The sequence below is a fragment of the Rattus norvegicus genome, chromosome 14 (assembly GCF_021556685.1).
Source record: "Rattus norvegicus strain SHRSP/BbbUtx chromosome 14, alternate assembly SHRSP_T2T, whole genome shotgun sequence".
Lineage (NCBI taxonomy): Eukaryota > Metazoa > Chordata > Mammalia > Rodentia > Muridae > Rattus > Rattus norvegicus.
Window position 1 is genome coordinate 10,608,340 of NC_141547.1, and position 26,754 is coordinate 10,635,093.

Sequence of the window (26,754 nt, forward strand, 5' to 3'; positions counted from 1 at the left end):
CAGATTTCCTTAGGCTTCTTTCAAGGAGTGTAAGAGAGGGGCTGTTTTGAAATGAGACAGTGCACTTTATTCTCCCTGATGAGGAATGCCTCGGGAGAAACTCAGAGCCAGGGCCTAGCCTGATAGGCTATTATCAGAGCCAAACTGACCTGCGAGAAGAGAAGGGTACCAACTCCAACCCCACTCAAGCTATTCTGCCTCGCCTAAGGGGGAAGAAGTCAGGGAAATATTTGCTAAGTTCACATGGCAGAAACTTGGTTCACTAAAGAACCAGGGCCTAACTGCAGAGGCATCGAGGAGACTCTTTCTCCTTGGAACTATCACCCAGGACCATTCATAGTCGCTCCTTTGGCGATGCTCTCCATAGCTGGCTCTCCGGTACATATTATACGGTACATATGGATATGATATGAGGTGATTAAAGGACAAAATGGTAAGTTGAAGAGGCAGAGCCTGCCTCAGAACTAGGCAAGAATTGTCAGAATTTAACACAGCCACAGTTAACATACTGAAGGGTTTAAGGGACAATCCAGGTACCTTATAAGAACAGACGGGTAATGTAAGTAAAGATATTAATCCTAAAGGGAAAAAAAAACGACAAAAAATAGATAAATAATAAAAGTAGCTGTTATGAGACTGTTAGCAGACTAGGTAAGGCTGACATAAGGATCTCTGGATTTGAGGATTATCTGAAGAAATTTTAAAAGTCCAAGAGAGCAGATACTGTAAAACAGGCAAACCAACCAACCAACCAACCAACCAACCAATCAACCCAAAAGCAGACCTAGTCACGGGCTGTGGAACTGAAGGGTGTTTCCTAACCGGAGGAGACTGAGATGAGAAGGGAGAGGACAAAGGGGACAGAAGCCGTGCTGGAAGCAGCATGGGCAAAAGTCAGCTATAGGTCCACACAGATGCACAGGGTGGAGCACGTGAGGGAAATGGGATGGCGACAAGGATAGTTACAAGGACGGGAAAGAAGAGTCAGGGGGTGCTCTCATTATGCCTGTGAATGGCACTGTGTTAACTGAGTGTGTGAAGGCAGTGGTAGTGTGTGTTCACAACCACATGGTGATAATGTGTGCTCACAACCACACGGCATTGAACGGGTAACCGGTAGCAGAAAGACAAACTCATTTGGTGCAAGCACACTTACACACATCATTTAGGTATCTTTGTTTTGTTTTTGTTTTTGTTTTGTTTTGTTTTCCTGTTGGTGTGGTAAAATTCTCTTATGAAAGCAACTTAAAGGAGAAAGTTTTACCCTGGATCACAGTTTTTAGGCTTCAGTGAGTTATAGTGGGGAAGCCAAGACAAAAGAACTCAAAACAGATGATCATATCAGAACCACAACCAGGAAGCAGAAGTCAATAAACGCATGCTGCCACAGAATTCCCTTCTCCACTGATGTTGTCCATGATCCCAATCAGGGAGTGGTGCTGTTCACAAGATACAGGCCTTACCACAACAGTTAATGCAACCAAGACAATCCCCACATGCTTGCCCAGAGGCCCATATCTCAGGTGATTCCAAATTCTGTGTCATTGACAACACTAGCCACCACAATGGGTCAATAAAGAGGTCTCATAATTGTGTTTTAAAATATTCTGATTCAAATAAGCATGAAAACCCAAGCTATCGTAAGCTGTATAATGCTCCCCAAAGCACCGTTGATAGAGAGACATAAAGCATTGAATGCCATATTAAAAAGGAGAAGGATCAAAAAATCAACCATACACATTCCCGACTGAGGGAATACCATACCAAAACAGAAGCAAAACCTCACGTTCTTTAGACTGGAAGATAATTGAAAATAACCGGTGATCTTGCAATTGAAAACAGAAAATTCCTAGAGGAAAAGCTAATCATTTCAAAGACTGATGCTTTGATGTGATTTAAAAAAATCAATAAATCCCAAGATTAAACATTAAGGGAAAGAAGAGGAGACTCACAAATTAGTTTCTCAAAAGAATATTACAAAATGATATTATTGCATGGATATGGAGATGGCGATAAACAAATTCTGTCAATAGCCCATGGGGTCGAGAGCTTAGATTAAATGAGCAAATTCTTGAGAAGACGTTGTCTTCCAACTGTTAGGAGAAATAAAACATAAATAAGGAGAGCAAAGGTGATCCATAAACAAAGACAGTTGTTTAAAAAAAATGACGCTGTAGTTATGGTCCACCTAAGACCCACCCCAAGTAACCCACACATCGAACCCACATCCTGCATAAGAACTAGGTAAAAGTCAATCACAGAGATAAGCATTGCATAATAAATCATAGGGCCCCTGAAAATAACATAGCGTAACATCTGGATGGCCTTGAGAATGGTGAAGCCTTCGTAAACACATATGAAGGGCTATGATCTATGAGAGAAATAATCGGTAAGCTAGACTTCACTGAAATTAAAGCGAGGCCAAAGTCCAGAGAAAAACATTTTTAAGAGATATATCAGATAAGGGCTCATTGCAAAAAAAAATGTACAAAAATACTTAAAACAAAATTGCAAACAACTTGATTAAAGATAGACTAATGACGTCTATGGACAGCTTACCACAGAAAATTACAGATGGGAAAGAGGCATATGGGAAATATGAAGCTATAGATCATTGGGGAGTTAGACACTAAATCAGCACACCGCCACCACATGCATGGTATGGTGGCTAAAGTGTAGAACATGGAGGACCCCAAGCACTGAAGAATGTGGGTGGTTTGGAATTCTCATTCAGTACTGGAGAGTGTGAATGGTACCGCTCCCTTGACAGATAGGTTAGTTTCTTAACAAACTGGACACACATGGACCAATCACACAATTATATTCTCTGTACCTACTGAAGAGCGATAGAAACTATGATCACCTAAGGACCTGGACATAAATGTTTATAGCTTTACCATAATTGCTGAATCTCAGAGCAACTAAGATATCACTAGTGGGTTTATGGGTTTATCGTAGTGCTAAACTGGGAATAAACTATGGTAAAACCAGTTTAACCTGGATTTTTTTTTTATGGAAAACTATTCAACTCTAGAATCAAATGAGTTCTTAACTCATGAGAGGCCTTGCTGTAACTTTAAATGCTGTTAGCAAGGAAAGTAAAGCCCTGCTTGAAATGCTTCATGCTGTGTTACTTCAAGTGTAAGACATTTTGTAAAAAGGAAAATTATTGGAGACAGTGGAAAGATTAGTAGCGGCTAAGATGTAGGATATGGGAGAGGCATAAGTCTGGATAGTTTGGGATAGTAAAATTACTCAGTGCTGTATATAATGAGACACACATGATTATATATATTTTCAAGCCTACAAAATATACATCAATTATGAACCCTAATATAAAGAGGGGACATTTGGGAATGATGACTTGTTAACACTGGGTGGTTCCTCATTTGCAAAAACTGTCCTGCTGTGGACAGACAGACAGACAGAATATGAAGCCCAAGAAGTAGGGAATTTGGGAAAATCTGGGAAGAGTTGGGGGGGGGGTTTCCTGTGTGGAAAGGATATAATCAAAGTACATTGTGTGAAAAAAATAAAAAAGTTTTAAAATCATTACTGGACATTCTACCTAATGCAGTAAGATGTAAATATATTTAAAAGACACACTGAAAAGTCGCAACAAAATTTATCAGATTGATTGATTCTTTATAGAAGAATCCAGATTTTATAAAAGCAGTCTTTACAGTTCAATGGAGGGCTTGCAGTATGGTTGCAGGGCGTCTTGGTACACAGCGTACTTTAAAATAACCAGAAAGAGAGTCAATGGGGACACAAATGCCACTTGCAAAATGAAACAGTGTACCTAGGACTGAGTGTGGTAAAGTGTTCACAGCTTTACTGAGAAACTTGCAAAGTTTTATAGAAAGACATTTAAAAGAGCAAAACTAATAGATGGGGTGGTTCATGCCCTCTTCTGGGCAGAACTACACAATTTCTCAGCCCTCTTTCTGGGTCATTGTGACCAAGTGACATAGTTGTAGCTTGTGCAATCACAGCCATGCTGTGCACACCACTAAGTTCTGGCTTACAGACGTCTTATGAAGTCCGTACTCTTTCTGACTTGTCAACAAAGACAGACAACTAGAGTTGGCAGAGCCTTAAAATTGAAATCTGTGTCCCTGAATCATGGCTTCAAGATCCTTTTACGTCCCAGGAAAAGCCATTATGTGAGTAAGAATTAATTAATGTATAGTTGAAACTTAATGTCTTCCTGAATCTATTTTTATACTAGCCAGCATTACTTACCCCGACTCAGACAGATGCGTCATGTTTAAATACAGGAAGACTTCTCTTCCTTGAGGTACTCTGTCAGCTGATCTACAGTCTGATATCCTTCTAATAAAATTTCCACCAGAGCTTTTATGATTCTTGCTTGGCAAGCTGATGCTAGAAATTTATGTCAGGATACCCAAGCACTCAGAATAGCCAAAGTATTTATGAGGCCACATAAGGAAACCAAGGTAAGAAGAAGTTGTAGCCTCAGTTATGTGTGCTGATCATAGCTAGAATACTTCAGCAGAGGAAGTTCAAGTTGGAACTTCATCCTCACAGAGAGTAATTAATTGTCAATTAAATGGTGTTACAATGTAAATAGACTTGATTGTACAAATGCACCACTATCGGCTTGAATGAAAAAAAATCATGTTATCCAAAATAGGTATGATAATGCTGATCTAAAAATTAAAAAACTAGAGGCAGTATTGTATTTGCGATATCAAATGTGTGGTAAAGTTAGAAATGAACGGGGCCAATTGATAGGTATGTGTGTGTAAGCTTGGGTGGTCGCTTGGCAATGGGCAAGAACACACGGGTAAGGGTTTCTATCTCAGTTCTCTTCTTGTTACTGAACTGGTGGTGCACGGGGGGCCTCTGATTCTCTTGCATTTGTGTCCTATTTTTTTATGTATCAAGAATTTCCTCATGTAAAATATGAAAATATTCACTGGGCTCCAACCATTTTCTGCTGACACAGCATGACTACCTTATTTGCTGGTGGGACCAAGCTTGTCCCATCAATAAGCAGAGCCCATGCAGCTACCTCTCCTTCAAAAATATCTTCTGCCTTGACTGACCTTTGCTATCCAAAGGCATGTGATTCTGAGGTATGTTCAGTAGTAAAGAACGTGGAAGGAGAGAGACGTAGGCCCATGATTCAGGGTAACCTTCGAGGAGATGATACAAGGAGATGAGTCTCAACGTATTTTCCTAATTCAGCCTTGTGAATCAAGTCTTTCCCCTTCTCTTGCCCAAGTCAGCGCTCCGTTTCTGTGAATCTCTCCGCCCCATGGAGAAGTCAAATTTCATAAAAGGCTTCTCTACTTGTACCTCAGCCTCTCTTCCTGTCTCTTAGGGGAAAGCACCATTGCTGTCCATTAGAGGAGGATGTTAAATCAATTGCAGGAGTTGGCAGAAAGACAGAGATTCCATTTTACCTCATCTAGCCCGAGGTAAAGACGGTGCCCTAAACATGCCACATAAATACTTTTCTGGAATGTTACGTCTCCGTGAGTCATCTGTCTTAATTAGGCTAGTCACTTTGTGCCCATTTCTGTGTGACTGAAACAATATCTGAGAAATGTTGCTAACCCAAAGAGAAACTTGTGAGAGAAGGAAGGTCATTGTTAATGGATGCCAGTTCTGAGAAGTCCCGTGCTAATTTTTCTTTTTCTGAATGACACAGCCACAGCTCCAGGTTTGGAAGTATCTCAAATCCTTCTAGTTTATTTCAGCCACCATAAATATGTTTGAAACCTCTCAGCTCAATCCCATCCATCCTTAGTGGTGGAAATTTAATTCAGACAGTTTTTTTTTTGAAAAAACTGTGCATAGCTTTTCTAGAGATCCCTAAAAGTCTAGGTTTTGGTCTTGCAGAGTTTGAAAACAAAGGGAGAGGATCCCAACCTTTTTCTTCCCATGATCTCTTGAGGACATAAATCGTACCCTTTCTTCCAAAAGTCTTTTCATGGTTTTCAAACCCATGCAGACCTGTGTGTACTTTCTGCCTCCCCTTCCTCCATGGATGACAGTAGAGTCACGTTGACCTTGGCAGGATTTGAACTGCCTACCAGCATTTGCCTCTCAAGCCTTGGTGCTGTCTCTCCCTCCCTCCTGGCCGGACCCTCTCTCTCACATATTGATCGAACTCCTCTTATTCCATTCAGATACCTGTTCAAATCTGCTCAAGTGTACCTCATGAACTGTGTTTTCCTGGCCCTCCTAAGTATGGTGAATCCATCTTGTTCTCTGCACAGAAATCTTCTGTTTGCTTCTCCACAGAATGTCTTGTCACGTGACAATATATCATCATTATGATATGTTTCCATGATCGTCGCTTTTCTTTTCTTTTTGATACAAACTTAAGAGCTAAAGCTGTGTGTGTCCTGGTACCTGGTAGAGGATGGTCTTCACCGAGTGCCTCTGAATAAAGGAAAGTTGAACTTCCTCCCTGCTGCCCAGAGGAGTGTGCGGTCTCCTTGGTGCAGCCCTGGTACTGAGGTGGGGTGGGGGTGGGGCAGCTTGCTTCTTATAGAAAACGCACAGAACTTAACATAGAAAATCTGGATTCTTCTGCATTAGTGACACAACTTTGGGTAGCTCTGAATGCCAGGGTATTTTGGCCAAATGTATCAGATCAAAGTTGGTATGAACCGAGTAGATAAAGAAAGGGGTACAATTTTATAAATCTTGGAGTGTTAATATAATTATTACCGGTTTGTTGAGCCAATATACAAACATTGCAACACCATACTGGCAATTCAAATTAAAATGTATTATTTTAAAAATTAGAATAGCTCTCCTAAACAGCCAATGAGCTTCTAGTAATTCTTAAAAGGGAAATAAAATGCAATTAAAAAACAGTCTAGAAGCTGTTATAACCCAACTAAGTACAGCGTTTTGTGTGGGCATATATACAATTGCAGCTGTATTCGCCACTTTCTCACCTCTTAAATTTCCTTATAAAATTAGTCAGGACTTTCATTATTGCTTCTTTCTCTGAGGAATATGTAGCTGTTCTCATCTCAGCTGGTTGCAGACTTTAATTTTATAATATTCCCAGTCACCTCTCAGATTTAATTTTCGTGAGTCATGCTTCGTAGATAAAGGCAAACAGAAAAAGCCCATTTTGAGTCGTGTCATTTGCAATCCTTTCTTTCTTTCGCTAACGAAATTTTTTCTACTTCTGTGGTGAGTACGAGTCTCAGAAAAAAGGGAGAGTTTCTAAGGACTTCTTTAACGGAAAATGGATGCTTTAAACATGACTCTTTGAACAGGCAAATGAGTTAGATGGTTCGTGGCTCTTGCTTGTCAATGTGGGGGTCTCATTCTGATATTTGCTTTCTCTGTTTTGGATCATTGATATGTTATTGAAATTACCCATGTGCAACAAAGCTATTGAAATGGGTATGGTGAGCCCAGAAACAATGTCTATGCCTGTTACCTGAGGGAGGTAAAGAAGGTTAAAATGCAAATAGTGCACATTAGAGATGATTAACTCACTTCCCTGTGTGAAGAGGTGAGCCAATCCACAGGACTGGATTTCAGTTACACACACTACCTCATTCAGCAACAGGCTGCTGAATCCCTGGCCGCCTCCTCCTCTTCCTCCTCCTCTTCCTCCTCTTCTTCCTTCTTCTTCTTCCTCTTTCTCTTCCTCCTCTTTCTCCTCCTCCTCTTTCTCCTCCTCCTCTTCCTCCTCTTCCTCTTCCTCTTCTTCTTCCTCTCTCTCTCTCTCTCATCTGTTCTACAGAGTTCATTGATTAAAAGCTTGGAAAAATGAGAGACTAAAATGGGAACCCTTGACTCCTTACTACAGGAGAGTTCCTAACCTGAGTCAGGGACAACCTGGAGTGTTACCTCCCCGTGGTACCCACATTCTCCCAGCCCTACCTCCCAAACATTCTAGGATGTTAGCTTTTTCTTCTCACTATGAGTTTGTACTTTCTTCCCTGTTGTGTATCAGAGGATGTTGTGTGGACTTTGTGTGCATAAGTTGGCCCAGTACTCTGAGCTTCTCATGGTCAGCTTCATATGATAAGCATGAAGCAAAAATCTAAGCTAGAGTGGGTGCTGACTACTTTTTTCAGAACATGTAAGTTAATAATCTACCACCCTCCTCGCTAGTGGGGATCAGAAGTGTTTGGAGATCAAAGCGGACTAGGCAAAGATGCTGGGGCTGTGCCGTGGGATGCAGAAATAGTTGGTACATGCTATGAACACTGCATCTTTAGAACAGGCAGAGGTCTTACCCTCTTCTTAGCAATGAGCTCTTTCCCAAACTCTCAACTTTGCTATTATTTTAATCCTTGGAGGAGTTTTACAGATAACTGTTTCTATTATTTCCCCCACCCTTCTTCAGTCCATCAGATAAGCCACTGAATTAAAATAGGCTTTAGTCCTGTTTGCTGGAAGCCTAAGAATGAAGTTGAATTGTCTTCAAGAGTAATGTGGTACATATAATGGAACCTTTCCCAACAACTTGATTAACACAGGATCTACTGTGTGTGTGTGTGTGTGTGTGTGTGTGTGTGTGTGTGTGTGTGTGTGTGTGTTATGTTTTGAAGCAAAGTTTGGGCTTGTAATAAAGCTCATACAAATTAGCAGAAACTTAGAAGCAGCTAAGTTTTATAACATCCTCAGTTTTCTTTGATATTCTGCCTTAGGTTGACTTTGGATTCGCTAAGAAGATTGGCTCTGGGCAGAAAACGTGGACATTCTGTGGGACTCCAGAGTATGTGGCCCCCGAGGTCATTCTTAACAAAGGACATGACTTCAGTGTGGATTTCTGGTCCCTGGGGATTTTGGTCTATGAGCTTCTAACGGGCAAGTAAGTGTGAACCAGCGTCTTAGTCCAGTCTCATTCTGCTTCATCTTCAGAGAAAAATAATTCACTAATGATAAAAAATACACAATATGAAATCTACCTATCTGAAGATATTTTTAAGAATGTTGCTTTTTTCCTTTTCATATTGCTTCAAACACAGGGCTTGAATAGGAAGTTTAAAACAGAACGGAATCAGAAAGCCAAGGCAGAGGAGAATAGAGTTCTTATGGTTTACCCAAAGTGGCAAGTTTCATTGTTACAGAAACACATTCAGTGTGAGAAAGTTTCATAATCCAGAAATAGAAACAATGAAAACTTTGGGATTTGTTAGAATGTCTTTCTTTTTAAACAAATGATGAAAGCTGTTTTCCTAGTTCAGTAAAACTCATTGATCAGTCAAACTAAATTTAGCTGCCATCTTCCCCAGATGTCCTTAACCAGGAATGCTAAGGAGAAAGCTAGGATGCTGAATTTAAAATTTAAATCACCTGACAACTCCTTACAGGGTGCTAATGGACAGAACCAAGGCACAGCATGGGTTTCAGCAGTTAGGAGTGACTTGTCATTTGCCAAGAGATTAAAAAGCTGGGGTTACGGACTCTGCATCCCCAAATATTCAACACAGTACAGTGTGCGTGATCATCCACAAATACACATAACACATGTACACATGCAATACAAGAAAGTCCACATTCGTAAAACATTCCACTGCTACCAAGCACATATACGCATAACCTAGTTTAGTTTTCTAACACCCGTGAGAAAGATAAGGTAGGAATTTTTATTATTTCTGATTATTTTATGATTTAAAATTTACAAGCTAGACAACTAGGTCACAAAGCTAACTGCCTGAGATCAGTAACTTGATTCCAGGTCTCCTGACTCTGTCTGTGACGTACTTTTCCATGACACACGCGTGCTTTATGACCCTTTATAGCCAACTGTGTTCGACGTCATTAGTGCCAGAGACATTCGCACTAGGAATTGTGTAATTGCTGCTGAGATGAACCCATTAGTGTGGAAATAAACATCAACATGCATGTGAAAAAGACATTTCATAGAATCTTCTCGAACTTTCTTCTTTTTGTGCAACAGTAAGGACCTAACTAGGGCTTTACACGTTCTAAAGACGCAGTCTACCAGTGAGCAGTGTTCTTAACTGTTCAAAGTGCTGCAAGTCTCAATATTCAATAAAAAAATGTTAAAACACCCGTGGATCGCACCTCTGTCCACACACACTGGGGAAACAGATGTGAAAATCTGTACCTTATCTGGACCACTATTCATTACCTATAGCTGTGTTCAAATACTCATCCTTTGAGATTTAGGTGGAGGAATGGAATTTTCCAGGCAGTCGTTGAGAAGGACAAATCGTCTAAGGTGTGGAGGACCCTGTGCTGTTTCCAATATTTCTTTTTGCTCATCTTAGAGGTTTCTAGGGGAGAGGTACCGGCCTGGGGGTTCTTGGAGCTTCTGGAAAATCCTCGTCATCTGGGAAATGTGCCGTGCAAAGTAGCAAAATATATTGGGGAAATAACAAAGGAAGAGAAAGCACAGAGGCTTGGAATTGCTAAGGGGGCCTCAAACCATCATAAAGAAGTTAGGAAGGCAGTTTGCTAGACATCTTCAGGGCAGAAGACAAGTCCGTGTTTAGTGTCCTGATCCAGTGTCTCGGGATGTCAGGGAAAGAACACTGTGGAAATAACAACCCAGCTGCAAGCCTAAGTCGTATGCCTGCCTCTGTGTGTGGCGAAGATCCCGAACCAATGGCTTTCCCTCCAGCTTCATTCTCTTCACAGGGGCGGCATAGGTCGCTGTAAACGCGGTGCATTTCCTTTGCTTTAAGTCTTTCTTATTTTATTTTATTGTGCCAAAGGTGAGTATGGTTGGTTTCCAAGCAGCACAGGGCATAGACAACCGAGTAGTGAGATCGCATGTAATTTTCCAAACTTAAAACTTCTAAGACACAAAACTGTCTTAGAAATCCAGGCGATATATGAATTGCCATGCTACCTGCTTCGCTGGCCACATCTCACACACTCTTTACCCGGCAGGACATTCTCTCAAGTATTCTTCTCTTGGGTGCTTAACAGGGCCCCCTTCTCCCTCCTCATCCTCCGGTGACAGCTCCTTCTCTGTATTCATTTCTGAGTTTTCTCATTTTCCTGAGAGTTTCACATTGGACCGGTCAGACCTTGGCCTCTTTTCCAATTGACACTCATTGGGTCATACCCTCAAGTCCTGCAGCCATAAACCTTACAAGATGGCCCAAGTCATACTTCCTTAGTGTTTTTCCTCCATGCTGGGCTCATAAACCTAATGGCCTGCCTGTCAGTTCCTTGTGGCTCTGGGACATAGCCGTGACCCTTTCCCCTGTAACAAGCTGCACCACCACTGAGTCAGCCAACTTTCCATTGCTGTGTCACTAACGCAAGGTCACTTACGAGTAAGAAAAGATTTACTCTGGTTCCGCATTTCAGTCTCACTGAGCCTGTAGATTTGAGAACATGGTATAGCATGACAGGAGTGTGTGGCAAAGGAGGTCTGTCACTATATGGTGGCCAGGACACAAGGAGGAAAAGACGAGCACCCCAATATTCCAGTCAAGGTCATCTCTCCAGTGGCCCTTCTTCTGGCCTCATTCCCCAAAAGTTCCACTACGTCTCTATTCTGCGGGATAACCCGGACCCATATTACAACACTCACCTCTTCCCTAGTTTGTCCGTCTTAGAGAAAACGGTTCTAATCTCGGGCACTGTAGGCAAGCATCATTCGTGGTTTCCTTTTCTCGCTTCCCCCACCCCATTCACTACGTCAGCACATCCTGTTAGAGTCATCATTAGTCTTAGCCCAGGCTATACAACGAAATTCTACAAACTGGTGGCTTTTTTAGAGCTCATTTGTTTCTTACCGTTTGGGAGCTCTAATGAGGGCTCCCTTTTAGTCGTAGAGCTCTTATGGCATCCTCACCAGGAAAGAGCTGGACAGCCAGCATCCTGTCTCAGAAGCTCACCAATCCTACTCACAGATGGCCGCACCCTCAACCTAATTAGCTTTATAAAATCCCATGTGCCGTCACTTCAAGAGTATGGCTCCAACGTATAAATCGGACCAAGGGACATAATTAGTACAGCCCACGGACTAGGTAGAGCCATGTCTATTTCACTACCTCCAGCACTGCTTCCCACAGTCAGCCTGCCAGCTTCATCCCGTAGTAGATTTTATTTTTTTTTATTACAAAACAGAAGACCGGAGTGACTCTAAGTTCTACCACTGACTCAGATCCGTGCCCAGCCCCTTACTGTAGCCCATGGGATACACAGGACGCTGCTGTAATCCTTCAGGCTCCTAGAAGCTTACTCATTTTGCCATTTACACTGCCCACTCCTGTCCACTCCTGCCACATACTTCCTGTCTCAGAACTCAGTGACCACAAACAAGGCAACTCTGTGTCCCATCTGCTCCCTCTGTCCTCTGAGACTTCTCCTTTGTCAGCTTAGAGGGGAGGCTTTTCCTACTCACCTTTTTTTTTTTTTTTTTCCGGAGCTGGGGACCGAACCCAGGGCCTTGCACTTCCTAGGTAAGCGCTCTACCACTGAGCTAAATCCCCAGCCCCTCCTACTCACCTTCTTACACACACACACACACACACACACACACACACACACACACACACACACACACAGAGAGATGGAAATCACATCCACCTCCACCCCCCTTCTCCTTTTACCTTCTTTTTTAGGGCTTATGACTGCTTGACATTACCTATGCCTATCATTCAAGTGATGAGCTTGGAGGAAATTCCCTGAAGGCTTCTCCACAATGCACCACAATTTGTTGTAAAGTAACTAAGAAGGGAGGAGGTGATTGGAGGACAGAACAGAGTGGAAAGAGAAGTAGGAAAAGAGTAGTCTGTCCCAGAAGCCTCCTAGACTGTCGCTGAAGTATGTTTTATTTTGTGTCTTTTCCAGCCCTCCCTTTTCTGGGATAGACCAAATGATGACCTACAATTTGATTCTCAAAGGGATCGAGAAAATGGATTTTCCTAGAAAGATAACAAGGCGACCCGAGGATTTGATCCGGAGGCTTTGCAGGTAAGAATGACCGTGGGCGACACCTCTCTGTGGAGGAAGTGTGAAGGCTTCCGCTACCTGTGCAGTGAGTGAATGCTTCACAGTTAGCTTTTGTGTGTCCACGACTTGAACATCTTGTGTTGCTGCTGTAATTGAAGAAAGTGTTTTAAGTTAAAAAATATTTTTTGAAAAATGTTTGCATGTATGTATGTGCACGGGTGCGTGCCTGGTGCCTTTGGAGGCCAGGTGATGTCATCGCAGCTGGAATTGGAGCTATTAACGGTTGTGAGCTGTCATGTGGGTGCTGAGGACCAGGACAGTCCCTCTGGAAGAGCAGCAAATTCCCTTAACCAGAGCTGAGCCACGTCTCTAGCTCCACAGTATTCTTCATTCCTTTTCATTTTTTTAACAGCTTTCAAGAAAAGATTTTTATTTATTTTTATTTCGTGTTTATGGGTATTTTGCTTGCTTGTATCTCTATCTACCATGTGCATTCCATAGAAGACAAAGGAGGGTGCTGTGTCCTCCTGGGCTGGCATTAGAGACAGCTGTGAGCTGCTCTATGGGTGGTGGGACTTGAACTTGAGTCCTCTGGAAGAACAGTCAGTGTTCTGACCCACTGAGCTATCACTCCAGCCCCTTAATTGTCTTTAAGAAAATGTACTTTTGGGGTTGGGGATTTAGCTCAGTGGTAGAGCGCTTGCCTAGCAAGTGCAAGGCCCTGGGTTCGGTCCCCAGCTCCGGAAAAAAAAAGAAAAAAAAAAAAAAAAGAAAATGTACTCTTCCAATCTTCTTTTAAAGTCAGCCTTCGGCTCACTATTGAAAACATCATTTTTCTGGGAAACATTGGAGTCTCCCAGAGCTTTGTTTCGTTTGTTCAAACTGCTGTGCCCCTGCCCCACCTTTGAAGACATTTTTGAAGGATTTAACATCAGCAAATCTAGAACATCAAACCTGGTTTGGGAATTGCAACTAGGAAAGCCTACCCACTTCTAAGATTGCAGCTTAGGCATAGAGAAACCCTAACACACTTCCCAGGTTTCCTAGCAGAGTTTGCAGCTAGGTTTGCAGGCTAACATTTATTCACGGTGTAGCCACAGCTCGTGGGAAGAGCTGATATATCCAGACACACAGCTGCCGCTCCTCCATGGAAACCCCATGACTTTGTTTTCTCCCTGTCCTCAAGTGGCTGAGCTGCAGTAGGATCGGATGAAGGTTATTGAGTGAATGAAGTTAAACACAAACATTACCCTTTAATATAAAAACCACTCGTATCTTGATACTACAATCTTCTTCCATAAACTATTTTAGGCAAAACCCAACAGAAAGGCTGGGGAACCTGAAGAATGGGATCAACGACATAAAGAAACACAGGTACCGATTTTCTTTGTTGCTGGGATAAGCATAGAAATATATAGAATAAACAGGTGTCTTAGATAGGGTTTCTTTTGCTGTGATAAAAGCAATCTAGGGAGTAAAAGGTGTATTTCAGCTTACAGCTTGTAGTCCGTCATCCAGGGGAACTCAAGGCAGCAACCTGGAGGCAGGGGCTGATGGAGAGGCCATGGAGGGATGCTGCCTACTGGTTTGCTCATAGGCTAACATGGTGGGGAGCATTTTCCTCAGTTGGGGTTCTCTCTTCCCAACTGATCTTACATGGTATCAGGCTGACATACAGGCCACCCATCCGTATATAAGATGACCATGATGGGTTCTCTCAGGAGACCGCCATGCTCAGTTACAGGCTTTCCACTTTTGGGTGTTTCAGGGTTCAGGTTTTCTTTGTACTTTGCTAGTTATAGTTGCCCGAATAGGTCATAATATGCTTTCCTTAATACTGGGGTTCATGTCAAACATGAGCTAAGTTATTTTACAAGCTATAAAATCACACCATTGAGTCACAGAAACAGTTTTGCATCTACAGTTTATCATCATCATCACCACCACCACCATCATCACCATCACCACCACCACCATTATCATCATATTAATAACCTGGCTTCTGTAAGGGAACTAAAGAATAGTTTTGGCTTTGAATTTGTAAACAGAGCAGGGTCTAATTCTTGTAGAGGTGTAGAAGAGAAAGATGCAGCTTAACCCATTATTAAACATCACCGACTAATGCGTTTTTTACTTTACCGTGCTGTAACAATGTAGAAACTACTCAGTTACTATGTTACTATGTAACTATAGTAGGAACTATGGCAGGAACTATGTATGGCAGGATCCTACCCTGGCCTCACCTAGGTCCTCAATCCTTACAACTCCATTAAAAGAATTCACCAGAGACAAAGTATAGTATAAAAGATAGGGAACAAGTATTACCCTGTGAGGTGGCACATCAAGGGATAAGAGTGTGCAGCGGCCAAAGGGACCATTGCAAAGCAGAGAGCCTCGTGTCTCTGTGAGGGCAGACGGTGGGCAGCAGGATCACTGACTGCTTCTGCCTCTATGTGTAGGTATGCTCGATGCCTGTTTCTTAAGTCACGTGAACAGACAGATTTCCTGAGGGGCGTTTTCCTGTCCAGACTGACAAACTCTCTCGGGTTCTGTCTTACAGGAAGGGAAATGGGTTGCCAAGGCTCCTGCTGGCTAGCGATCTTACAAGGTTTGAGGCTTCTGGATCTTGTTTGAGGTGGTGTTAACTGCTTTCAGGGCAGTTCAGGAGGTCACGTCTCCAGGGGCAGAGAAATGACTCTGGTCATTTAAAAGTAATTGAAGTCCTACAGCTCTGGTCCTTGGCTTGACAGGCTGTGCACTGTGAAGCAGGAGTCCAGCTCCAGAGTCCTTAAAGCCTGCTAATGTCTAGACATCTCCTCCCTAGAAACCGTATCCTGACTCCTTAAAACCTTTTCTGCAGCAAGTGATGAATAACGTGCTCTCTCGATAAGATGTCAAACGGAACCACAGCACCCAAGACCAGGAGAGCAGTTGACTGTGGTAATACTTACCATGGTTGGTAGTTTTAGGTTGTTAAAACCTCTTTTATTTATTTTCAAATTACATCAGTTTCTGCCTGTGTGTGATTTATTGTAAGTCATCCCCAGCCCATCTCAGTTATAACTAAAACTACATATTCATTTAAAATATAGTTTCCCTTGAGGGATTCTCCAAGCTCTCCAAGTTTATTTTTCTGTTGATGTCCATTGATTTGCACAGACCCACAATTCGGAGTCATCTCATGGTGACCCAGCATTCTCCCTTAATAGCTTTTAGACCCCTGACAACTTCCTTGTCGTCCCCTCTAATTTGATCAAATATTCAAATGTGGCACTTTGAACCTTTAGGACTTGTGATTTCAAAGTCAATATTTGGCAGATCCTAGAGTTTTCAGGATGTTTTCATCTTGCTTATAACCAACAGAGAAAATAATCACCTGTGGCTGTGGTTTGATGGTCCACATATAAATGCGAGAATGTTATTATCGTAAGCCTTTGGATATGCCGATGTGCTCCCTTTCAGAAATGAAAACATCTCTGTTTTATTCCTCTCGGATTGGGGGCTGACGTTTCTGTGTGTATGTGCTGGGAGTCAAGATAAAATCTGGAGTCCCATGCATGTTTAACACATGCATTCCCCGAAAGCCATGCCCCTGTACTCTGCTGGTATAGTTCACTGAGGAATCAGGGGAGAGTCAGCAGCCTGGACACAAAAGGAGGCGGCTACTTGTTCTCCTTGGCTTCAGCTGCAAAATGAAAACTCCTAAGCTGCCAGTCTTGCTGCCTGATTTCATGATCTCCCTCACAATAAAGCCGTGTGTTCACCATTGAGAAACCAAGCTCCCCCACGGGGTGAATGAGAAAGAAAGGGAGGGAGGGAGGGAAGGAGAGAGACAGCAGGGGGAGACAGAAGACAGACTTATTTGGAACTTCATAGACAACAAACTGCTTGTAATACTTTATTCACTCTCTGGGTCGCCTTCCGTTAAAGGTAGAGAAACACTGTTCTAGATAAACGCTCATTATTTGTCTTCAAACCCCATTTATCTTCTGCTTGGACCCCACACTTGCTGCCAGTGTCTATTCTCATTACAGAATGACATATAAACACACCATTCATATTGACAGGCAGCCTGCCAGTTAGAGTGATTCTTATTCTGTTGTCCCCACGCCCCCCTGATTTTAATCTAGGAGTTGTCATGCTTTCATGCTTTGCTGTGGGGTGGTTGGAAAACAGAAGTGGTCTTAAGTGCTGATAAGCTCCGGTCTTAGCCTGTTCCTCAGTTCACCTGCTCATTCAGAAGCACCAGGTGCATTGTGGTGGGATAGGCAAGCACCTGACATGATTTGGCTTTTCCTTTCAGTGAAGTTGATTGGTCCATTCTCTAGAAAAAGGAGGCTTTCTTCTACCACACAGGGCTTCAGAGGCAGCGTGCAGGGGACAGTTGGCAAGAGACAACAGATCGCATGGCATTCTCTGAACTGAAAAACAGGATTTCATCCTAATTTTCTCTATTCCTGGAGCTATTTTTTTCTAAGCCACCGAGCTAGGGGATACGTTCAGGGTGTATGTGTGTCTTTGTCTGCTTAGGGTGTGTTGTGGGGGTTGTGTGTATCTACATGTGCCCAGGGTGTGTGTGGGGTGTGTGTATCTGTGTGTGCTCAGGGTGTGTGTGAGGTGTGTGTGTCTGTGTGTGTTCAGGGTGTGTGTGGGGTGTGTGTGGGGTATGTATGTCTATGTGTGCTCAAGGTATCTGTGTGTGTGTGTGTGTGTGTGTGTGTGTGTGTGTCTCTAGATCAGCAGTCTAGTCTCAGTCTTGGTTCATGACCCCCACAAAGGTTGCAAATCAGATATCCTGAATGTCAAATATTTACCTTATGATTCATAACAGTGCAAAATTACAGTTATGAAATAGCAACAAAAATAATTCAATGGTTGGGGGTCACCACAACATGAGGAACTGTATTAAGTAAAGGTTTGCAGCATCAGGACGGTTGAGAACCACTGTTCTAGATAAAAAGCTTTTTAAACTTCATGCAAACCTCCCAAGTCTATAGCTTTGTTACCACCCAGGATATTCTTAAAATTCAACAACAACAGTCTTTTAGGGGCTGGAATGGTTGAGAACACAAACCGCTCTTGCAGATGACATGAGTTCAATTCCTAGCACCCATGCCAGCAGCCCACAACCACCTCTAAGTCCTGCTCCAGGAGATCTGACACCCTTTTCTGGGCTTCTTGGACACACACACACACACACACACACACACACACACACACACACGCATGCACACACCCATCCACTCCCCACACACTTTAACATAATAAAGTAAACCTTAAACAAAATATCTTTAATGTTTGTGTTAGATTCTCCTACTCCTCTGTAAAACAAAATTAATTTTTAAAAGAAAACTTTTCATTCTGGCTTTGAATTAAAACCAAAGTATGCCTGATGCAGTAAAAATAAAAAATTAAAACAACAACAACAACAACATTTTTCTATCAGTTCCCGAGAGCCGGATTCGCTCGCTCAGCCTGCTACTCTGCCATGGGGTCCACAAGCCACCCATTCCCAGCCATCTCTTTTTTAGCCTCCCTTTCCACGAGGTCCCCTAGGCAGTAGTTACCACCCCCCCCCTCTCTCTCTCTCTTTCACACACACACACACACACACACACACACACACACACACACACACACACACATCTGGTTCTGCTGGCCCTGCACGTTCTCACTCTGGGCACATGGGCAACAGAACCAGATCCGCAAGCTCCAAACTGCCTCTCAGCCATTTCTTTCACACACTGTCCTCTTTAGCCTGGCAAAATCAAAGTTCTAGAAACTTGTAATTTAGCAATTAGATTTATATGTTAAATTCTCAATCCACAATACATCCACACAATAAATTTACAACCAATTGATAAGGATATAAACCGCCCACCTAGATAAGATAAATTTGCCTATGGAAATCCATCCCAGCTACCTTGGCAATTCAGGATCACCCAGATCTGGGTCATCCTTGATTCTCCTCCTTCCTCCTCTTTCCCTCCTTACAAAAGCTTTGTCCCTGCCTCACTCTCTATTGTCCAATCATGTGTTGCCTTGACATCAACCTACAGATGCCTAGGCATAGCATTTACTCTATCAATAAATATGCCTAGTTTGTGTGTCCTTTATTAAATCACCTTCTGTGTGTGTGTGTGTGTGTGTGTGTGTGTGTGTGTGTGTGTGTGTAGCTAACCAAGAAACAAGGCTTCTTTCCCAAAGACGAGGAAAGGCTGGGGAACCTGGGTGGATGTAATTATGCAATCCTGAAAGGAGATAAACCAAGCACCTTACCCTGACATTTGAGAACAGTGTCTGTACATCTCCCCAGAGCAATTTCTGTTGTGTCCCTGTCAGTGCAGCTCTGCTGAATGTTGCTCTCTTATCAGAGTGTGCCACACCCGCACTGCATACAACACAGCCTGTCTCCTGCATTGCATATGCTGCAGCCTGTCATAGGACACCGGGATTAACTCAATGGCCACTCGCCCTAAGCAAATGCTGCTGTTGGTCAGATTGCAACAAGCACCCTAAGAAGTGCAAGGCCATTTTCCTCGCTAGAACATTAATCACTAGAGATCCTTGGATTAAAAAGCGTTGTAAGTTGTGCTAAGAGTAGTTCCTGATTTGGGTGGCAAAGATGATCATCCTACAGAAATAGGTACCAAGAAATGTCTGCAGAGGGAGCCCAGCTCCGTGTCAAGTCTGATGGGATCATCTTGGAGAAAACCTAGGTGCTTTCACACAGGACAGAGGATAGGCCGACAGGAGCTAACGTCGTCGTCTGACCCCTGCGTTTTACTCTAGTAAGAACTTCTACTGATATGGTGCCTGAAGTGGAAGGCATGCGTTCCTACTCCATTACCAAACTTAGACTTGGACTGGGAAATCCAGCTAAGGGCTAAGCCAAAACTAACTCTGAAGTGAGGGAAGGCTGTGGAAGAAGGGAGGAGACTTGGCTTCTGGTATGGCTGAGAGAAGCCAGTGAGAGGCTCTTGAAGGTCTCCTGCCCTTGGCCGCCACCACTCACAGCGCTGCGCCCCCCTTTGGTCATTCTCCAGATGGCTGCAGTTACCTTTCGAGAACCAGATTGTACGATTCCTCGGCATTTTGTAATGGCTTTCTATCACGCCAAACTTACTGTGCCCTAAACTCCAACAAAGCCCCCTAACATGACCTGGCATTTCGCTGTGTCTTTGCTGTCTTTCGCCATCTTCGTTTTTACAATTTACTTAAGTTGTTTTTAACCATGTTTTAATTGATTCTTGGAGAACGTCATACCATGGATTTTGATCACATACACCCTTCAGGACCCCTCTTGAATCCACCCTTTTTACTCTCGACTTTACCCATCCGGCTTTGCGTTTTCCTCATCTTTAACCCGTCAACTCCAATTTGGTAAGACCTGCCCTGGAGCGTGATTGACTTAAGAAAACTGACTCTCTGTCCTCCCAGCAGCCACCATTTGCCAATACCTCCTTGAATGGGATGCTTGCTTCCCTCCCTCCCTCCTCCATGCTGGACTTCATCTCTCAAAGATCGTCTGCATGCTGTTACAATCACCATGCATTTCAGACAGACAAATCCTCTGTCACACTGTTTCCTTGAAGTTATTCACCGCCTCTGACCCTAATGATCTTTCCTCCCTATTTTCTTCACAGTTTGTATCTCAGCTGACTCCTGCCCCTTCCATCTAGGAGGTCCTTGCTGCAGAATCCTGCATGACTTCTCCCATCTCTTCACTCTTTAAACACCACCCCAACTGGAAGCGACCCTTCCGAGCTTGCCCCTTCCCACCACCACCTACCACTCTGTTCTCTTTCACCTTCCTGGAACTTACTAGTGTCTCGATTTAAATCTAGCAATTTGTCTACCGCCTTACCAAGATAAAAACATTAGATATTTTTTCATACTTGGGACAAGTTGTCGTTCCCTAGTGTTTGCTCCCCAGCTAAATCGACATCAGTAGCCTAATAACTAATGATCAGTATGCAGAGAGTAGCCTTACTCCGTGTTCTTTGTAAGATTCTAAGAGGCAGAGCAGTGGGTCTCTAGGAGAAGGGAGGCCTCCCAACGTCTGCTATGACACGTAAGACCAGACACACCTTTTTACATTAATGATATAACGTGAATAAGAAATTCCAGCCGTCAGCTTGACACAGTATCCCCACACGTCACTCACTGCAGCGCCTGGCTGCTGAGTCTGTAGACACTGGAGGACGTGGAGTGGAGGAAGCTGAGGCAGAGTGCTCAGGAGAAAATGGTCGGATGGACTGATGAAAGACTCCTGGGGCCATTGTTCCTCCAAAGCGAAGGAGAGGAGCAGGCTGAGTTGGAGAGGAAGTTGGGTCACAGGATGCGTTTTGTTGTTGTAAGAATGAAGTCGTTTCTGGATGATAATCGAGCAGCGACAGCAGTGACGGTGAAGGATGAGAGAACCACAGCAATAACCAGAGACAAAGTCATGGAGCCCGTAGCAGAGACACTGGCATTAGGAAGCCCATTCGTGGCTCAGGACAGAAGGCAATGCGGGGGTGGGGTGCAAGTAGACTGAAGATGGATTGCAGATGATTTTGTTTAATGGGCCTTCCCAGTTTTGCCCTGTTGTGCTTTTGTTTCTCGTCATAACTCTCAGTGAATTAAGAATCAAGAGTAGCATCTAAAGCAGTGATTCTCGATCTACGGCTCACAATCCACCCCCTTGGGGCTGAGCGACCCTTTTACACTCGCCCAAGACCATCAGAAAACACAGATATCTACATTACGATTCATAACAGTAGCAAGATTACAGTTAACAGATAGCAATGGAATAATTTGATGGTTGGGGGTCACCACAACATGAGGGACTATAGGAAAGGGTCCCAGCATTAGGAAGGTTGAGAACCACTGGGACTGGATAGCTCTGTGGTTAAGAGTATTGGCGCTCTTGCTGAGGACCTGGATTCAGTGCCCAGCACCCACACGGTAGCTCACAGCCTTCCATAACTTTGATTCAGGGGAACTTGACACCCTTTTCGGAGCCAAATATGCTCAGAAGAGGGTGCACGTGTTCATGAGCCTGCATGTGTGCAGGCAAAAAGGAAACCTGTACATGTAAAGTAGATAAATCTTATACAGATGGGAATGAAGTTCTGAAGGTCCAAGAAGGTGATACCCTATCTGCTCTGAACCCAAGTGAGACAGGGAAATGTCTAGGGTGGTTGCTGGGCAGTGGGAATGCCCATAGTCATGGGTTGAATATGAAATGGGTCAAGACAACCTTCCCTGTTAACTTCAGCTGCACTTTCGCAGGTAGGGAGTGACATAATGGATTGACAGATGTACTCTCACATGCTAATCATAGACTGTGAGTAATATCCTCTGTATTTCTCTCATTTTAGGTGGTTAAACGGTTTCAATTGGGAGGGGTTGAAAGCACGGAGCCTTCCCTCACCTTTACGAAGAGAGGTATGGTATTTGCTGAAACACCCCTGCGATTAGTTTCTAGGAGCAAGTTTTTTAAAATAAATTTTGAGGGGGGGAAGAGGGAGGGAGAGAGGGAGGGACAGAGGAGGGAGGAAAGGGGGAGAGAGGGAGGGAGGGAAGGGGGAGAGAGAGCACATACATAAGAGATTTTAGATTTTTAAAAAATACTTCTTATTAGGTGAGTTTGTCCTACTAATTTTTTTTTCGGAACTGGGGACCGAACCCAGGGCCTTGCGGTTGCTAAGCAAGCGCTCTACCACTGAGCTAAATCCCCAACCCCTTGTCCTACTAATTGTGATCTAGAGACTTAAATAGTGTGGTTGGGACTGGAGCACAGACTCAGTGGGAAAGGTGCTTAACACATGAGCATGAAGATCTAATACCTGCATAAGAAGGCGTGCACTGTAGTGTGTACCTGCATAAGAAGGTGTGCACTGTAGTGTATCTGCATAAGAAGCTGTGCACATAGTGTGTATCTGCATAAGAAGCTGTGCACATAGTGTATGTGTCTGCACAAGAAGCTATGCACTGTAGTGTGTGTGCATGCATAAGAAGGTGTGTACTGTTGTGTGTGTGCATAAGAAGCTGTGCACGTAGTGTGTGTGTCTACAATCCTAATGCTGGGGAGACAGAGACAAGTGGATCCTGGGAACTCACCAGTGATGAGCTCCAGCTTCAGTGAGGGACACTGCCCCAAAATGTAAGGTAGAATGTAATTGAGTAACGATGCCTGACATCAGCCTCTGGCATCCACAGGCAAGTACACACACAGGCAGTGTGCAGGATAACCCACACATGCATCCGCAAGCACACATATGCTCATAAACACACACAAATGAAATAATAGAATTGCCTGTGGGATGTTCACTAGGGTCACCTCTCAGGAATCAATGATATGCCAATATCACTTAAGTCCCAGAGCAGTTAGAAGCGCTCAGGTACACAGATGAAATGTAATTTATTGTTAATTACAATAAGACTCTTGTAATATATTCGCCATGTGACAACACATGCTATTAAAAAATGTAATTATAGCTATACCTAAGAGAAATACTACTGTTATTTCAGAAATAGAGAAAATAAACTGAAATATAAGGCACTTAAAGAAAGATCAAGAATCATGGTCAATTATAAACCTATTTTCCATTAAAAGGAGAATTAGGTGTTCTATAATTTGTTTTAAGTAAAGAATTTCAAACCATGGTTACAAATAGTTTAATACCACAGTCATTTAATTTTCCTGGTGACATTTCAGTACTGCTTAGATTTGGGCTTGTCCATTTATTTCCTATTTTGCATACTTTACAGGGATAGAGTAACTGTTCAAATCCAATACTGGCAAGAAACTTAAATGGAAGAGGAACTCTGATGGATTTTAATATTTAAAACCTTTTTTTGTTTTGACAACATCCCTTAACTTGATACAGGAAGGTAGATCGTATTCATTTTACCTTTTCTTTAGAAAATAATTCCTCCTGTTGCGTAGCTCCTGACGCATGTGACCAACAATAAAATCACGTGCTTCTAATGAGATGATCTCACTGTGGGGAGACGGTGACACGGTGCAGATGAGTGGCTCTCTTTTCTATGTCATGTGTGATGTGTGATGTATGTGATAGGCTCCGGTGTGAAGTCAGCACTCAGGTAGGACAAGCTACACCTGGATGTACTGTCACGCTTGGTCACCTTGGTCCTCACCTTTGTTCTGTCCTTTTTCCATTAGCTCAGTGGCCCCATAGATCACAGCTACTTTGACAAGTATCCTCCTGAAAAGGGGGTGCCTCCGGATGAAATGTCAGGCTGGGATAAGGACTTCTGACAGGAGAGAAAACGACGCCGCTGTGGAAGAGGACCGTGAGGATCGGTGACACGATGCTGATTATCCCTCTCTTCAAAGCATTGTTAGATCTCCCGGAAGACAATGGCAGAAAAGAAAACCCTGATAGACAGGGAAGGAGAGTGGCCGGATGTGGTTCTGAATGAGAATGTGTCCTTTAGATGCTGTGAATTATTCCTGTATTCCATTCCGTATTTGTCTAAAGATGTCAAAGTTTGTTCCTTTCCATTTCCATGGTCCAATCCATTTTCGTTGGCATAGCACAGTTTTCTCTCAAATCAGTTGCTCCCTCCAAATCAAACTCTCCTGCCTAGAATCCTAATAATATTAATATGGCTTTTGTTCTTGAGCACCTAAGTTATCCAGATAGAAGGAAGACTACAGAACAACGTTAGAAGAATCACTCCAGGGCTCAGCAGACACCAGGGACTTCCTCCTCCGATTGTGGTTTCCAGACATCTTGGAAAGTCAATAGAAGACCATGAATTTTATTTTCTTTCAACTTAACAGATACACTAATATATTTTCCGATGTTATTGAGGCAAAAGGAAACATTTGGATATTAATGAGTAGTGCCAGTTACTAAAGAAGGCCAGTCAATCAAATCAGATAATCATATCATTTTTAATAAAAAATAGAAAAAATAAAGCAAAAACCATTCCTTTTCCTTTGACCAGTTGCGATACTGCAGAACTTACCAAAAACTTTGTTAAAAATAGTTTGGAAAGTGTGGCTAAGTGATGGGCCTTCGGGAAGGTTTAACTTAGGTTAAAAAAAATATTTCCACTACCAAAGTTGAAAACTCAGTGGAATAAAATCCTAAGGACATTTCCTTCCCACCGAAGACAAAGCATAACGAACCCTGACAGCTAAAGTTGCTGACTCCTGCAATCTCTGAGATACTTCGTTCAATCCTGTTACTACTGCTATTAGTAAACCCAAAGTATAGAAAGACCACGTGGGATTTTTAACGAGAAGCCCATTGGCGAATGTTGAGACTCGCAATCACTGTAGAGGTAATGGTTTTGCTTGAAGGAGGCAATCAAGTCTTGTATATAGAGAGAACCCAGGATACTGAGGGTGTGATGGGATTTTAGAAGGAAAATGAACGCCCAGAAGCTGGCTTTGTCCTGTTGCCTCTTGGCGATCTTCCAATCTGGAAGTGAGAGAAAAGCTTCCAGTGCACTGGACTCCTGTCCCTGAAAGCTTTCCTGGTGTTTGTAGATGTCCCACTTCTCCCTTTCCTTCCAAACTGATGGCAGATGTCCCTGTATGTTCCTCGTCTGGAAGAGGAGAGACAGTATCGTGATTCATGTATCATTCACGCTTCTGATTGTATTTTCATATGATATATTCTATGTGAAAAGAAAACCGTCCATTCCACAGACACATCTCCATTCTTTAGAGAAAGTCAGCTGTCTGTCTCATGAAGACTGAAGCCAGAGAAGCAAAGCCCAGAATGAGAAAGTGCATCCTTAAGAAATTATATTTACACATTTAGAGTCCTATGCTGAACCAAAGAGTTTCGTTTCTCGGGATAGATTTTTAAAGATTATGTATTGTATATAGAAAAGCCATTTTTAATAGGGTTAATATAACATGCTTAAAGAATTTCTAAAGTCTAAAAGTATCTTATTTGCATTTGGTTTCTATGTACTATATGTTTTTCCATGTATATATTTTATAATTACCAACATATGCAGGTAGAAAACTGATCTATTCGATGGCCATTAAGACTGTACAGTTATAGTAACAATGGTTTTCTCAAGAGTGTCTCATTATTGTAATTGAAAAGACAAATCCAACATGTAGAGAGTTAAAACACACCTCAGAGGTTAATTTTTTTTTCTGAGTGGCCATACCATATATAATTCCCACACATGATTTAATGTGTTTCCTTTATAAAGAGGAGGATGTATGAGAATGAATTATCATTTAATCTCAACTTGATTTCTAACTCAGTGACCTGGGGAAAATGATTTGTCTTTGGGTACTAGCTTCCTACTTGTAGAACAAAGACTAGGTACAGTGGTCCCTACAGACAGATCCTGCTGGTATTTGTGAAGTGGTCCTTGCTACATCGGTGGAAGCTACTGTTACTATCTCTGTTGAAATTAAAGCGGCCTTAATAACTATTTAGTTTTGAACCATGTGTGTCAATGGTGTCTATGTGCAAAACTTTGAGTTAAGCCTCTGCAGTAAAGATGGTTGATCAAACTTTGGTGTATAGAAAGCATTCATTAGTCATCACCAAAATGAAGTGCTCTACCGAAGTGACTTACATTTAAAATTTATGGGTTAAAGATACACACACACACACACACACACACACACACACACACACGAATGGGAAGTTATCCCTATATGTGTAAAAGCCATCATATCTTTAATCATTAAATCATTTCTAATTTCTCTTTTCTAGGATGTTACTGTATTTTTTCTTCATCAGATTTTACCTAAGTATTGATATCTGAAGGATGGTAAAAATCCAGAAAAGAAAGGATGAGACCTAGATTTTTTTTAACCATAAATCGCATCTTTGCTCATCAGTCATTTTAATATATACACTTAAA

The 26,754-nt window shown here is 42.6% G+C and overlaps 1 protein-coding gene across 2 annotated transcripts in view; it reads left to right on the forward strand.

Moving 5' to 3' along the window:
- Prkg2 (protein kinase cGMP-dependent 2) overlaps nt 1–26,398 on the forward strand; it is a 102,024-nt gene extending 75,626 nt beyond the window's left edge. Inside the window, exons 15-19 of one of the 2 annotated variants that reach the window (XM_087582359.1) lie at nt 8,661–8,824; nt 12,793–12,915; nt 14,206–14,268; nt 22,260–22,326; nt 24,068–26,398. In XM_087582359.1, coding sequence (XP_087438485.1) covers nt 8,661–8,824; nt 12,793–12,915; nt 14,206–14,268; nt 22,260–22,326; nt 24,068–24,163 — 513 coding nt within the window. In that variant the 3' untranslated portion in view covers nt 24,164–26,398. 2 annotated transcript variants of the gene reach the window in all.
- Nucleotides 26,399–26,754: the final 356 nt, after the last annotated feature.